Consider the following 16107-nt stretch of genomic DNA (forward strand, 5'->3'; position numbering starts at 1 on the left):
ATGGCCAACACCTAGTGGGTACCATGGAGCATGTCCAGGCCAAACAGGGCCCTTGAGGAGTAAGCAAGATCTCACTCATGCCATAATTAATGTAGCGTAGGACTTTTATATTTCTTCTACTGACAAAAAGCAAAGCAAACACACTGCTCATGTTTCCTTATGAATATCTGTGTACTATGAACATATATTAACATTTGCAAGTTTCATTAACATTACATATGCTCTATACAGTGGTGGCTTGCAATACTGTAATTACCAGTTGATAAAGGCTAATGCTAAATAGAAATGTTTTCAGAAGAGGGAGATCAAGCAGCCCAAGGTGAAGCACCATCGGTGTAGTTACAAACTGTGTGAGCCCAGTACAGGTATCCAGTGTCAACAAAACATATGTGACAAAACAATCTGTATGTGGAATGGCCACAGCTACAGGGTACATGCCACATCTTACATCTCTGGCTCTCAGAAGCTACATGTGATCAGCCCTCAGAGAACAGATTAGCACCTGTGTTCCAGCACTCCAAAGTGACTACGTCAAACCTGTATAGAAGCCAGGCTTCTCCAGAGCATGGGCAGACTAGTCACAGCCTTATAGTGTTTGTAATAAGGTTCAGGTTTGTAGTTGATGTCCATGTGCAGGTGAGGGCTGGCACAAGGTAGACAAGGCCTGTGATTGGGCAGTGAAAAGGTAAGGCGGGGACAGAGTTTTTGTAAGTCAGGAAAGAGGAAAAGAAAAGAAGAGAACCAAGATGAAGGGGAAAGGGTGACGCAGGTCCACGTGGCCTTAAATGGCCACAGGTAGTTATGAATACTTCATAAGGGGTGGATCTCTATAGGACAAATTGTCTTATCTAGGTGGGCAGGTAATATTGTTATCAACTGGTTGTGAGTTTATTGTGTGGACATTTTATGGACTTTAAATTTAATGATATAAATCTGATTGCTAAATTACAAGCTTATTGAGTTTTGATTTTAACGGGTTACTGGGAGTTGTGGCTATAACCACAGGGGGCAGATGCCGGGAATGTGAGCAAAGTTGGCAGCAAGAGAGCCGCTATGTAGGCAGGCTCTGATGGAACTGGTGTGGTAATGACCCGCCTTAGGAACTAGATGATAAGAGTTGCAAGAGGGCGGCTGCTGCCAGGCTCAGAGAGTAGCCAGAGGCAGTACAGGATGAAGATTGGGAGCTTAGCAGTTGAGACACTTTGCTGATTGAGATGAAAATACCCGCAGATGCCATGTAGCCCACCGAAGCCGGCACTAGCACAGGATGGTAGACATTCTTTTATTAATATTTACTGCACTCAGGTTTCATCCCCAGTTCAGCTCCAATTTCCCTCAGGGCAGTGCTGTGATGAAGGCTGGCCTTACCTCAGGTTCCTCAAGTCCCACAGGCGAACCCCATCACCAACAGCTGTAGTCAGGAAAAGATTATATGCCAGGGACTGCTGGGCTATAAAGGATGATCCCTGCCATCGGATGGGGAAAATAAAAAGTTAAGAAGAGCTTTCTAAAAATACTTTACTTATTTAATCTGGGAGGGGATGCGTGCCCCAGCGCATGTATTGACAGATGTTCAATAACTAGCAGGAGTTGGTTCTCTCTTCCCACCATGCAGGGCCTTGAGATCGAGCTCACATCATTCTCAGACTTAACCTCAAGTGCCTTTACCTGCTAAACCATCTCACAACCCCTAAGACAAACTTGTAAAGACTAATAACACCTAACAACCCTGGAACATAAACCCAGAAGTCAACATAACCTTTTAAATTTATAGCTTTAGAGTAGGACTCTAAACTTCCACGCAACCATGAATAGCACAGCAACCTATGTAGCAAACAGAGTGCACATGCAAAAAGGCCCTGCTGATGTTGACGTATCTTAGCCTATGTAAGGCCTATGTAAGTGTGCTCTGACTCATGATCTGATTCTCAGAATACAACCCCAGGATGAACAATGCCAGCTGGCAGGGTAACCAAGCAAGTACACTCTATCCTTAATAATGACTATGTGCTTACTCCACACTCAATGCCACTGAGAGCCACAGAACTAGAAAACAGCAACAGATAAAAGACTAAGATGTTTGCACACCAGCATGTTTGCACATCAGCATGTTTACACACCAGAATATTGACATACCAGCATGTCTGAACACCAGCATGTTTCTCAGTATTGATCATAATCTTTATTCAATAAATTATCTGGATGCCATGCATGGCACAGTGAGCACTGAGCGATTTGTAGTTGTCACACACCAAAAACACTGAGCTGCACCTTGGCAATCAAACACAAGTCTATGTACCACAGGACCCCAAGTCACTACGAGTAAAGACTCTGCAAGTCTAAGCCTTGACATCTGATGATTCTGGCAATCCCCTTGAAGAAAGACGGCTGTGTAAAACAACTGAGCACCACCAGAGAAGTCATTTAGCCCAAAGCATTCCTTAAACACACTGTAATTCATAAGACTACCTGAAGTACTATAACAAACTCAGTATAAGATAAACCTAGAAGGCATTTTTCATTTACAAACAGGAAATGAAGGCTTATATTAGGTTCAGTGGTAGCAAGCCACACTCTAAGGATTAACTGTGCCAGACAGCATTCTGCACACTTCTTTAGATCTTCATCCTTTTAGCAAACAAACTACTCAGTCTCCATTTATAGTCAAGAAATCTGATACACAGTCGTAGCACAGCTGTGAAGCTCACTTTAGTTAAACTTAGAATTATCCCACAGTGAAGCTTCAACTGAAGGATTGCCCAGAACAGACTGGCCTGTGACAGTCTTGATTGTTAATTGGTATAAGAGAGCCCAGCTTGCTGCAGACAGTGCCATTCACAGGGCATGGAGTCCTGGGCTACATAAGAAAGCTGGCTAAGCATGAGAGTGCCTACATTCCATTAGTAAATACTCCACCACTGTTTCTACTGACTTTCTTGGCTGAGTGAATGAGTTTCCTGGTGAGGAGTAAGGCTGTGTGCAAGAAGCCGGTCCACACATGAGTTCCTGCCCCTCACTTCTCTCAATGATGGACAGCGCCTGGAAGTATGAACCAAGTAAATCTTTTCTTCCTCTAAGTTGTTACTGTCAGTATTTTATCCATAGCAACACTAAGGAAACTGAAACACTTGTGAAGTATTTGTCGAACACTTTTTAAATAAAGAAGAAATATTTGATATGATTTTAAGATATCAATAAACACTAAGACATATTTTAATCTAAAAACAAATAATTTAATGATATAATACACAGCAATAGAAAAGTCTGGCCATCAACCCAGTTCAGGGGAATTCTTATAAATAGAATAGTGAATTAAACCCTACTTGTCCAGCTTAATATTGGAGGACATACTTAGAACTTGGCCCTAGGTGGTACATCTGAACAGTCAAGAGAGGCCTCACAGGCACTGACTGGAGTGACCACTTTAAGTCCTAAGTTTCACAAAGTGAGAACTGGCCTACTTTATACTTACTGAAATGTGATATTTGGACCAAGTATGACCTAGATGTGTCTGTGCGTGGACTTGAAGGACCTCGTACCACAGCACCCACATGGCTATGGTGAGTCTGACTCTTCTGATGTGTTCTGTGTCCATGTATGAAAATTTAAGAGGCATCTCCAAAAAACAAACCACTAAATATGGTGCCAACCTCAGTGACCTCATACTCTCTCCTCACATTCCATCGCATTCCATCATATGTTTATTTTCGGGAAGTTAAACCAGTTATTTCCCCATTTAAAAAAAAAAAAAAGAACTGTTTTTCCTAACATAACACCTCCCATTTAAGAGCACACCACAGTGGCTCTCAAAGGATTGTCAATCCACAAGGCCACATGGGAAGGCGAGACACATTCAATGGGAAGATTCCTCCAAGAAAGGAATGCCTTGAACCACCACCCGGGAAGGAGCAAGCAGGCCGTGCTTCCTCGCACCCTTGATGACTTGCAGGCCTGCCCTGTAAAATGGGGCAGGATCACCAAATCTCCTCAGAACCACTCTGACACTGATGCATACACACAATCCTATTTTCTAGACTGCTGCTGCCCTAGTATCCTCAGAAAGGAATATCCTCTTCAGGCTTTATCTACCATATAACAACACACCGAATCCAGAGTCTACTGCCTGCCTGGCCAGCACTGGCTCTACCTGTAAAACAACAGTTTACCCTAACTCTGAGTACCATCCATAGTCTGCTGTCCCTGTCTCAGCCCTGACATAAGAACCATGGCTGACTTGTGAGCAGAGGATGTGTCTCCTGAGGAGGGGCTTTAGCTGCTAAAGCAGGGGTAAGCTCCCAGACTGAGTGTGTCCCGGGAGACTGGAAGAAGGGCTGATTCAGCTCCTGCTGAACCCTCTTAGCTTGGAGAAGGCAGGCTTGGGGGTTGGAGATAGAGTAGACCTGCGACACTACACACAGGAAGAGAGCCAGGTCAGTGGATACCGCAAAAAGTCATACTGATGCTAACTCTATGTGTGGGAAATTAAACACTGGGTTCCACTGTTGGTGGATAAATGAGCTGTTTCTGCCAGAGGGAAAAAACACTGATTGTTGTGGCACAGCAGGGAAGCTGGGAGCAGGATTCCTTATCCCATAGCAGAGCAGGTAAGCCATGAGCAAAAGTAAATACAGAACAAAAGAGGTAAACAAGTACAAGTCCTTAAAAAGTAAACTCAAATCCCTTAAAGAATTATAAAAAATACAACCAAATAGGTGAAGGAATTGAACAAAACCATCTAGGATTGAAGAATGGAAATAGAAACAATAAAGAAATCACAAAGAGAGACAACCTAGGAGATAGAAAACCTAAGAAAGAAATCAGGAGTCATAGATGTAAGCACCACTAACAGAATACAAGAGAGAGAAGAGAGAATCTCAGGGACAAAAGATACCATAGAAAACATTGACACAGTCATCAAAGAAAATGTAAAATGCAAAAGGCTCCTAACCCAAAACATCCAGGAAATCCAGGACACAATGAGGAGATAAACCTAAGGATAATGGGTATAGAAGAGAGTGAAGATTCCCAACTTAAAGGGCCAGTAAATATCTTCAACAAAATTATAGAAGAAAACTTCCCTAACCTAAAGAAAGACATGCACATAAACATATAAGAAGTCTACACAATTCCAAATAGATTGGACCAAAAAAGAAATTGCTCCTGTCACATAATAGTCAAAAAACCAAATGCACAAAACAAAGAAAGACTATAAAAGCAGGAAGGGGAAAAGGTAAAGTGTACATATAAAGCAGATCTATCAGAATTACACCAAACTTCTCACCAGAGACTATGAAAGCCAGATGATCCTGGACAGATGTCATACAGATCGTAAGAGAACACAAAAGCCAGCCCAGGCTACTATATCCGGCAAAACTCTCAATTACCATAGATGGAGAAACCAAGATATTCAATGACAAAACCAAATTTGTACAATATCTTTCCACTAATCCAGCCCTACAAAGAATATCCAGATATCTATGGAACATTTCATCATAAAACAAAAGAATGATATATATTCTTCTCAGAACTTCATGGTACCTTTTCCAAATATGATCATATAATCAGTAACAAAATAGGCCTCAACAGACACAATAAAATTGAAATAATCCCAAGCATCCTATCAGATCACCATGGACTAACGCTGGTCTTCCATAACAACAAAAATGACAGAAAACCCACATGTACATGAAAGTTGAAAAATGCTCTATACAATGATAACTTGGTCAAGAAAGAAATAAAGAAATTAAAGACTTTTTAGAGTTGAATGAAAATGAAGGCACAATATACCGAAATTTGTTTAGTAGAGAAATCTATAAGACCTTTACAGAAGACATAATAACAATACTCTTCAAACTATTCCACTAAATAGAAACAGAAGGAATATTATCTAATTCCTTCTATGAAGCCACAATTACACCGATACCTAAACCACACAAAGACCCAACAAAGAAAGAAAACTTCAGACCAATTTCCCTTATGAATATCTACACAAAAATACTCAATAAAATTCTGGCAAACCAAACCCAAGAATATATCAAAAAACAAATCATCCATCATGATCAATTAGGCCTCATTCCAGGGATGCAGGGATGGTTCAATATACAGAAAACCATCAACATAATCCACTATGTAAACAAAATCAAAGAGAAAACCACAGGATCATCTCATCAGATGCTGAGAAAGCATTTGACAAAATTCAACACCCCTTCATGATAAAAGTCCTGGAAAGAATAGGAATTCAAGGCCCATACTTAAACAAAGTAAAAGCCATATACGGCATACCAGTAGCCAACATCAAACTAAATGGAGAGAAACGTGAAGCAATTCCACTAAAATCAGGGACTAGACAAGGCTGCCCACTCTCTCCCTACTTATTCAATATAGTTCTTGAAGTTCTGGCCCGAGCAATCAGATAACAAAAGGAGGTCAAACGGATACAAATTAGAAAGGAAGAAGTCAAAATATCACTATTTGCAGATGATATGATAGGATACTTAAGTGACCCCAAAAGTTCCACCAGAGAACTATTAAACCTGATAAACAACTTCAGCAAAGTGGCTGTGTATAAAATTAACTCAAACAAATCAGTAGCCTTCCTCTACTCAAAGGATAAACATGCTGAAAAAGAAATTAGGGAAATAACACCCGTCCCGATAGCCACAAATAATATAAAATACCTTGGTATGACTCTAGTCAAGCAAGTGAAAGATCCGTATGACAAGAGCTTCAAGTTTCTGAAGAGAGAAATTGAAGAAGATCACAGAAGATGGAAATATCTCCATGCTCATGGATTGGCAGGATAAATATTGTAAAAATGGCCACCTTGCAGAAAGCAATCTACAGATTCAATGCATCCCTATCAAAATTCCAACTCAATTCTTCATAGAGTTAGAAAGAGCAATTTGCAAACTCATTTGGAATAACAGAAAACCCAGGATAGTGAAAACTATCCTCAACAATAAAAGAACTTATAGGGAAACCACCATCCCTGACCTCAAGCAGTATTACAGAGCAATAGTGATAAAAATTGTACGGTATTGGTACAGAGACAGACAGATAGACCAGTGGAATAGAATTGAAGACCCGGAATGAACCTACACACCTATGGTCACTTGACCTTTGACAAAGGAGCTAAAACCATCCAATGGAAGAAAGATAGCATTTTCAGCAAATGGTGCTGGTTCAACTGGAGGTCAGCATGTAGAAGAATGTAAATCGATCTATTCTTATCACCCTGTACAAAGCTCAAGTCCCAGTGGATCAAGGACCTCCACATCAAACCAGATACACTCAACAGAAGAAAAAGTGGGGAAGAGCCTCGAACACATGGGCACTGGGGAAATTTTCCTGAACAGAACACCAATGGCTTATGCTCTAACATCAAGAATCAACAAATATGACCTCTTAAAATTGCTATAAAGTTTCTGTAGGAGAAAGGACACTGTCACTAGTACAAAACAACAACCAGCAGATTGGGAAAAGATCTTTACACAATCCTACATCTGTTAGAGGGCTAACATTCAATATATACAAAGAACTCAAGAAGTTAGACTGCAGGGAGACAAACAACCCTATTAAAAAATGGGGCTCAGAGCTAAACAAAGATTTCCCAGCTGAGGAATATCAAATGGCTGAGAAACACCTAAAGAAATGTTCAATACCCTTAGTCATCAGGCAAATGCAAATCAAAACAACCCTGAGATTCCACCTAACATCAGTCAGAATAGCTAAGATCAAAAACTCAGGTGACAGCAGATGCTGCTGAGGATGTGGAGAAAGAGGAACACTTCTCCATTGTTGGTGGAATTGCAGACTGGTACAACCACTCTGGAAATCAGTCTGGAGGTTCCTCAGAAAATTGGACAGAGAACTAACAGCTATACCACTCCTAGGCATATACTGAAAAGATGCTCCAGTATACAATAAGGACACATGCTCCACTATGTTCATAGCAGCCTTATTTATAAAAGCCAGAAGCTGGAAAGAACCCAGATGTCCTTCAACAGAGGAATGGATACAGAAAATGTGTCCATTTACATCTACACAATGGAATACTACTCAGCAATTAAAAACAATGACTTCATGAAATTTATAGGCAAATGGATGGAACTAGAAAAAAATCATCCCGAGTGAGGTAACCCAATCTCTCTCTCTCTCTCTCTCTCTCTCTCTCTCTCTCTCTCTCTCTCTCTCTCTCTCTCACACACACACACACACACACACACACACACACACACCAAAGAAAAAAAACACACATGGTATGCACTCATTGATAAGTGGATATTAACCCAAAAGCTTGAAATTACCCAAGATACAATCCACAGACCACATGAAGCTCAAGAAGAAGGACGACCAAAGTGTGGATGTTTCAGTCCTTCTTAAAAGGGGGGACAAAAATTCATGGGTGGGGAGGATATGGCAACCAAGTTTGGAGCAGAGACTTCCCCACCTGCAGATCCAGCCCATATATACATACATACATACATACATACATACATATATATATATATATATATATATATATATATAGTCACCAAACTCAGATAATATTGCTGATGCCAAGAAGTGCATGCTGACAGGAACCTGATATAGCTGTCTGCTGAAAGGCTCTGCCAGCGCATGACAAATAAAGAGGCGGACTCTCATAGCCAACCATTGAACTGAGAATGAGGTTCTCATTGGAGGAGTTAGAGAAAGAATTGAAGGAGCTGAAGGGGTTTGCAACCCCATAAGAACAACAATACCAACCAACCAGAGATCCCAGGGTCTTAACCACTACCCAAAGAGTATACACGGACAGAGCCATGGCTCCAGCTGCATAAATAGCAGAGGATGGCCTTGTTGGGTACCAATGGGTGGAGAAGCCGTTGGTCCTGCCAAGGCTGGTCCCCCCAAGTGTAGGGGAAGGTCAGGGCAGGGAGACTTAAAAGGTGGGTCGTTAAGTCGTGGAACACCCTCATACAAGAAGGCAGGGGGGTGGAATAGGGGGTTTATGGATGGAAAACCAGGAAAGTGGATATTTTAAATGTAAATAAAGAATATCCAATTAAAAAAGGAAACAAACAGGACAGAAAATAGTTCCATGAGAGCATAGAAAACATATGTAATGACAAATACCTGCTCAGGGGCATAATAACATATGGAAGATGCTAGCACTGTTTGATGAAAGAGGACTAGTTTTTTTAGATGATATTTGTTGTTTATAAATTACAAAACACAAGCATGCATAAAAATTCTTGAAATATTAGAAAAGATTGTTTTAAATACAAGATTGAAATGTAACCTAATCTAATCAAAGAGATGAATTACTAAAATGTTTATATTAAGACAGGTAGCACTTACTTTTGTCTCATCTAAAGAATAAGGAACTCTTAAAGAAGACAGATCCATCTTAAGAAATGTACTCACTCTGTCACAATTGCTCACAAGCACACATGACTAACCCAAACTCCTCTCCTCCCTCCCTCCCCTTCTCATAGTCCTCAATACCTTTCACCTTCATGTTCTAGGTCTTCATGTCCCATTAGGTCAGTTTGGTGCTACCTTTGCTGTGAACATGGTTATGAGGCATCCTTTAGAGCATGCACAAACTATCAGGAGCTACAACCCCCTCCTTCAGGCTGCCATTGATCGCTAATAGCTCCTCACCCTAGGTAGAGCCTTACATGCCCCTCCCCCATCCATGCTGGAGTATAATGACTGGCTTGATCTTGTGTAGGTAGCCACAGCTGCTAAGCAGCGGCCATGTCATATCCAGAGCACAGCGTTTCACAGCACAACTTCTCATCCTCTACCTCTGCCCTGTGGGTCCAAAGGGGAAAGATTTGCTCTAGATGTCCTACTTTGTGTTAACACTCAAATGTCTCTTGTTCCCAGCACTTTGACAAACCATGAGTCTGCACTGATGGTAGTCCAAACACATACATACATCACATATATACACAAAAGGAAGTTTCTCTGACCAAGGTTTAAAACATCATTAATCTATGGGTACAAACATAAATATTTAGAAGGCAGTTCAACAACATGTTCATTTAACAAGTAGCCTTAGTAGTCTCCCCTTCCCCTGGGGCCTAATGATATTCTGAGCCACAGGCTCTGTGACCAGGTTTACATTACCAGGACTGAAACCTTCCTGTGAAACAAGCCTCAAATCCAACCAGAAAGCAGTCAGTTAGTCCCATAGCAATGCTACTATTACTGTACCAGGGAATACATCTGATGCAGTGGGTCAGTATTATAATGTGCAGGGTCCACTACTAGAGAGGTGGCCTGCATAGTACCTAACTATGATAGGTAGCCAGCAGGAGGTTAGTTTCCAGGATAGTTCCAGATTGATTTATCAATGTCTTTCAGTTATAGTGTCTACTGTCTTCAGCAATGGGTCTCACTGTCTAGCTATGATGGGAAGTCAAAAGCAACAGCAACAGCCTGGGTTATTGGGGTCCTCTGAGGCCTTTTGGCCAGTAACTCAAGGGGAAGTATCCCAACCTTAGCACTGAAAGGTTGCAAATTCCAGGCAAGCCTGAGTGACTTAATGAGATACTGTCTCAAAAATAAAATCACATCTTTAGTCAAAAACAAAACGAACAGATGGCAGGAAGATGGGCTCAGTTGTGAGGGCAAGCTGCCATACGCTGGAGAGGTTGGGTACTGTTGCAGACTGTTTCCTGTGCATACCCTGGCAGTTGCACTTGCTAGTTACAGCTCCAGTGGACCATTGGAATTAGTGCTAATTATACGCTAACCCCATGTACTTTCTGACCCACTGTCTATAAGCCATTCCAATGTGACACCCTGTCAGGCTGCCCTGCCCTCACTCACACCTCTCTTGGCTGGTTTCCACCACTCTAGACATATGCATCCCAATTCTGTGGCAGGCCCAGTGCATCCCACCACCATATACTCTCTTGAACTCAATTAAGTCACCACGTGAAAGAACACATCACATAATAACTTCTGATCCAATTGATAAGATATAATTTGCCCACACTATGTCAAAGAGGATCACTGTATCCAACAGCTCAGGGAGAAACTGTGACACAGACTGTCAGAGCCTTCAGTGTTCATGACTATCATTAATTCCCGCCATCACATGTGCATCCAGCTTACGTGAAAACACACTGCTAGCCACAGATATTTACACTGATCCACAATTAGTCAAAGACAATGAACAAAAAAGTGTCATGCAATGTTGTCAACCCATCTGCAGGGGCTGGAGACATGGCCCATACACTGCTCTTCTAGAGGACCTGAGCTTCGTTCCAATCACCCATATAGAGGAACCTATAAGCTCCTTTAACTCCAGCGCTAAGAGAATTCAATGCCTCTGGTCTCCACAGACACCGGCACCCACACACAGATACACACAAACACACATAATTTAAAAACACAAAAAAAGATAATAAATATTTAAGATGTTTATAGCTACAGAAGAAAGTTTAGCATAGTTTGATAATCAGAAAAGGCTAATATTAGATCTGGCGATAGTTACAAAATTAAATTTAAATTTAAATTAACGTTTTAATTGTTAAACATGTTAAGCTCAAAGTTTTTAACTAATACGTATACTATCTACAAACTCACTTTATTTTGACAGATGCGATGGACGGGCCGTGAATGAACTTCAGCTAGCACTGCAGCACTGCAGCCAGCATTGAGGTCAAAAACTTCCACAGTCCGGTCCCGGCCAGCTGTGAGTATGATGTCTGCAGCAAGTCAGTCAAGGGTCCTCTCAGCAGTCTCACCTATGAGCACACAGTTCTTCCTATGTTATTACAAAAGACTGGACCCCCACAAGACTCAGAAATGGATAATTACTAAAGAACTTCTGAAGATCCATGGAAAATACTCAGCGCAACTCTACCACACCTGCCTCCCAGCGAGGGCAGGAGCGGAAGAAGCAGCAGAGCTCACGGTGAGTGGGAGAGCAAGGCAAAGGGGAGACACACACTGGAGACTGACACTCATAGCGTAAGCTAAAGATGAAACGACAGAGCCCATCTGCACGAGGCCCTGCACAGCCCTCTATGGCTTTTCATCAGTGCAAGCTGTAGGCCCAGCACCGTGCTCTGTTCACATGGCAACCGCTCTGAGTTCTGCCAGTCCTGTCCACGTAATCCAAGGACACCTATCGCAAGTGTGACAGGTTACCAAGAAATACACTCAATGACGATGCATGACTCAGTAAACACAGACAAGTCTTAGGAGCTTGCCTTGCTGCGTCATAGTCCAAACTGTGCTTCTAACTAGTAAGATGAGGTTACTCCACGCACGGTTACTGCAAAGATCCCACACTGCACAGGAGAACCATTCATCTGATCTTTACGTCCAGCATGACACCTGGAAAGGGCTTGCCAAAAAGCAATGCTCAGGGCAAAGCACACCAACAGACTGAGAGGAAGGATACGGGAATAAAAGTCGTTCACCGCTGACAGGCTGGTTATGTCTGCCGCACTGGTCGTTGGGAGCCTGAAAATAGGCTTATACCTGCTTTTTGGTTTATACCTGGAAGAAAGAAACAAGGAAATGACCGATGATTTTACTTCTGACTACAACCAAACAGCCTACATTTAAAATTATAAAAATGAAAATAAGGTTTTGCATTGCTTAATCATGTTATAATACTAAGGGAGTGAATGAACTAGCCCCCTCATCCTTCCTTTGGGAAATTAATTTTCTATCAGAAATTCTAGGGTTGTTTTTTCTCTAGGAATGGCTCAATGTAAATAATGGTATATTATATATCTGAAACAACTGATTCCTAACTATGAGAAAGCAAGCTTGTTCCTTAATTGTAAAATAACTGTATTACCTTGTAGGCACTCAACCAGTTACATAGTGTTAATATCTCATCTTAAGTATTAGTCCTTGTCATTTTCAGAAAGATAACATGAGCATGGGATATTTCTTTAGTGGGTGCATGATCTTAATCGTGGATAATTTCCTAAGGGGAAGTAAGTACGTAGTCTCTGCCCAGTCGGAGGACAGGTTGGCAAGGCCAAATGTGTCAAGAGTCAGACTGATGGCATAGGAAGCCACGCCAGACTGACGGCAGCTGCCGCACTGTCCAGGATGAGGACAGGTGTGTTCTCAAGCAGGTGGTGGAAGGTGCTCCCTGGAAGAGCACTGTATCCGAGGCTGAGGAACACTGGAATGGTCCCAGAGCAACAGAATTCAGAGACAGGCCCCAGGCCTGCAGAGACATAAGAGAGGTGGCCATACAGAGATAGAAACAGTACAGTCGAGTCTCAGAAGAATCTAGAGAAGAGATTGGCAGTCACTGAGATGGCTACGATGAAACACGGCTTACAGCAGTGGTTTTCAACCTTCCTACTGATGTGACCCTTTAATACAGTTCCGCATGTTGTGGTGACCCCCAACCAAAGATTATTTTCATCACTACTTCATAACTGTAGTTTTGCTACTGTTATGAATATGAATCGTAATGTAAATATTTTTGGAGATAGAGGTTTGACAAAGGGGTTGCAGCCCATAGGTTAGGAATTGCTGGCTTACAGTTACACAGAAGGATGGCTGAGAAAGAAGTCATTTTATCTAGAAAAATGTGTTAAAACTATAGAACAATATGCTGAGAGAGAAGGCCAAGCAGATAATCCTGCAGGGACAAACACAGTCAACATCCTCACTCATCTTCAGAAGTGAAAGCACACCTCTCAGAAGCTGTCTCCTCTTTCTTGTTGCCACCACCTGAGCCGCAATTTGGATTATCTATTCTAAGTCCGTGTCTATCTAACCAGGTAAGTAGTAAAACTCTGGCTAGACTGGAGCCTACAGTGGTGATCACAGAAAAGGACCAAAAGTTTGACACAGAGCAGTTCACCAATGGCTGAAAGACCTTGTTGGGACGGACCCACTTCACCCTGTTTAACTTGTGGTGTTCCTGACAGGAGCTGCCAATCATAACAGGCAGAGCCTTCTGTTTTGGGATGGGATGGGGTGGGATGGGATGGGGTAGGATGAGATAGGATGGGGTGGGTGGGGTGGGGAGGGATGGGATAGGGTAGGTTGGGGTGGGGCAGGATAAGATGGGATGGGGTAGAATGGGATAAAGTAGGATACGGTGGCTGAGGTGGGAAATGTGTGATGGATGGGCTGGGATGAGTGGGTTCAAAGATGTAGATTGGGTTAGCTCCACACTGGTTCTGACACTGCAAGTCTGGCCCAGCAGTGAGGTCAAGGTAAACAGCAGGCAATTAGCAGTCCTCATTGTAACCTGCATCATTTCACTCAGCTATGATGACATCAAGTGTCCTACCTAGAAGGACTAAAAGGTTGGGCAGTTGCTGACACCCGAGAATTGTGCTGAATTCCAGCAGGCGCATGTGATCACTCATCAGGATACATTTTTACCTGTGCTTTTAACAGCTTTGCAATGAGAACAAAACTAGAAAAACGTCTAAAACTAGAAAACAACACATTTTATTGTATAAGGTGGTAAATGGAAGAAAAAGGCTCTTTTTACGTAAGTGAATGTTGTGATGAATATTGTGGCAGACATTTTAATGTATAACAATATTTACACTAAAATATTCTTTGAGTATCAGAAATCTCTCATTATTATTAAGTATTCTTCTAGGTAGTGTATCGATTTTGCACTGAATTACAGACTGTGAATACCACTGTTTAACTGCATTCTGTTTCCCACTGTCCTACGTTACAGCAGCCTCTTAGCACTCGCTTGTCAGTCCTCTTTCCACTTGTCCACAGGGTACAGAGACATAGGCAGGCCGCACCGCCCTCACAACTTCTCTTGCAAGACAACACTAGCTCCTGCCCTTGTGGAGTGCCAAAGTGCAGAGAGGGGCACAGAGAAATGTGTGTTACGGCCCGGGGAACTGCGAAGCCAATAACTAAAACTCCCCCTTGCAAAAGTTTGGGTTTTTGTTTTTTTTTTAAAGCTTAAGATTTTAAAGTTCATGCCTCTAGGAATGAAAGGGCAGGGCAGAGTGGGAATGTGGGCTGACTCTTTGGGGTCAGAGCAGGAAGGCTCAAAGCCACTTACCTTCGTATGTCATCCCTACAAAGGTCAATGTGGTACTTCAGCAGACAAAATTCAGGGCCAGAAGACAGCAGTATGAAAGTATCCATGTAGTAGAATTGTGCAGATGCTACTGGCTTGGGAAAAGCATCTGCAGCCTGTGAGGCAGAACAGCTGTGAGAATCCTGGGCACACTAACAGACTCTCCCCAACACCACACACACACACACACACACACACACACACACACACACACACACACTGTCCTCATCTTCAACACATCTTGTCACAACCAACTCACAATGCTGATTTTGCTTACTGACCATTGCCAAAGCTTATTTAAAAGAAACTGGAAAATCTGAGGGTAAAGGATTGTCAAGACTGAATCTCACTATGTAACCCATGCTGCCCTGACTTAGAAGATCATCATCCATCCTGCCTCGGCCTCCTTGATCAGGGTTTACAGGCTTGTGTTACAAGATTGGGAAAGTGGGGAAAATGAAATATTGAATATCAAGTATAGTCAACCATTGTTGAAGTAGAGAACATGATCTGAAGCAGTATAAGAAGTGTTCTAATGGAGAGTACAGACATTTCTGGATCCTAGCATAATCCACCAGTATTGTTTTTTATTTTATTTTTCTTAGATACTTATGTATTTATATTTCAAATGTTATCCCCTTTCCCCCCTCTCCCAACTCCCCTCCCCCTGCTTCTATGAGGATTCTCTGACTCCCACCTCAACGCCCTGGCATTCCCCTACATTGGGAAAATGAGCCTTCTCAGGACCAAGGGCTTTTCTTCCTACTGATGCTGGACAATGCCATCCTCTGCTATATGTGCGGCTGGAGCCATGGGTCCCTCCATGTGTACTCTTTAGTTGGTGGTTTAGTTCCTGGGAGGATGGTGGAGTCTGGTTGGTTGAGATTGTTGTTCTTCCTGTGGTGTTGCAAACCCCTTCAGCCACCTGGGGACCCATCCCATATGCAGCCAACAAACCCTACTGCTGATGCCAAGAAGTGCTTGCTGACTGGAACCAGAAATGGATGTCTCCCGAGAGGCTCTTCTAGAGCCCTACTGATACAGATGAGGATGGTTGCAGCTAA

At 42.3% G+C, this 16107-nt stretch overlaps 1 protein-coding gene across 53 annotated transcripts in view; it reads right to left on the bottom strand.

Annotated features, from left to right (window-relative positions):
* Wdr27 (WD repeat domain 27) overlaps positions 1-16107 on the bottom strand; it is a 120453-nt gene that overhangs the window by 62606 nt on the left and 41740 nt on the right. For 45 of the 53 annotated variants that reach the window (NR_197273.1, NR_197274.1, NR_197275.1 and 42 more), the window contains 4 exon segments: positions 1369-1466; positions 11587-11708; positions 12410-12507; positions 15026-15159. Coding sequence is in view for 50 of the 53 variants with exons in the window: in NM_001432195.1 (NP_001419124.1) it covers positions 1369-1466; positions 11587-11708; positions 12410-12507; positions 15026-15159 (452 nt within the window). In the remaining 3 variants the exon portion in view is untranslated. 53 annotated transcript variants of the gene reach the window in all.

This window comes from Rattus norvegicus, chromosome 1 (genome assembly GCF_021556685.1).
Source record: "Rattus norvegicus strain SHRSP/BbbUtx chromosome 1, alternate assembly SHRSP_T2T, whole genome shotgun sequence".
In the NCBI taxonomy this organism is placed as follows: Eukaryota; Metazoa; Chordata; class Mammalia; order Rodentia; family Muridae; genus Rattus; species Rattus norvegicus.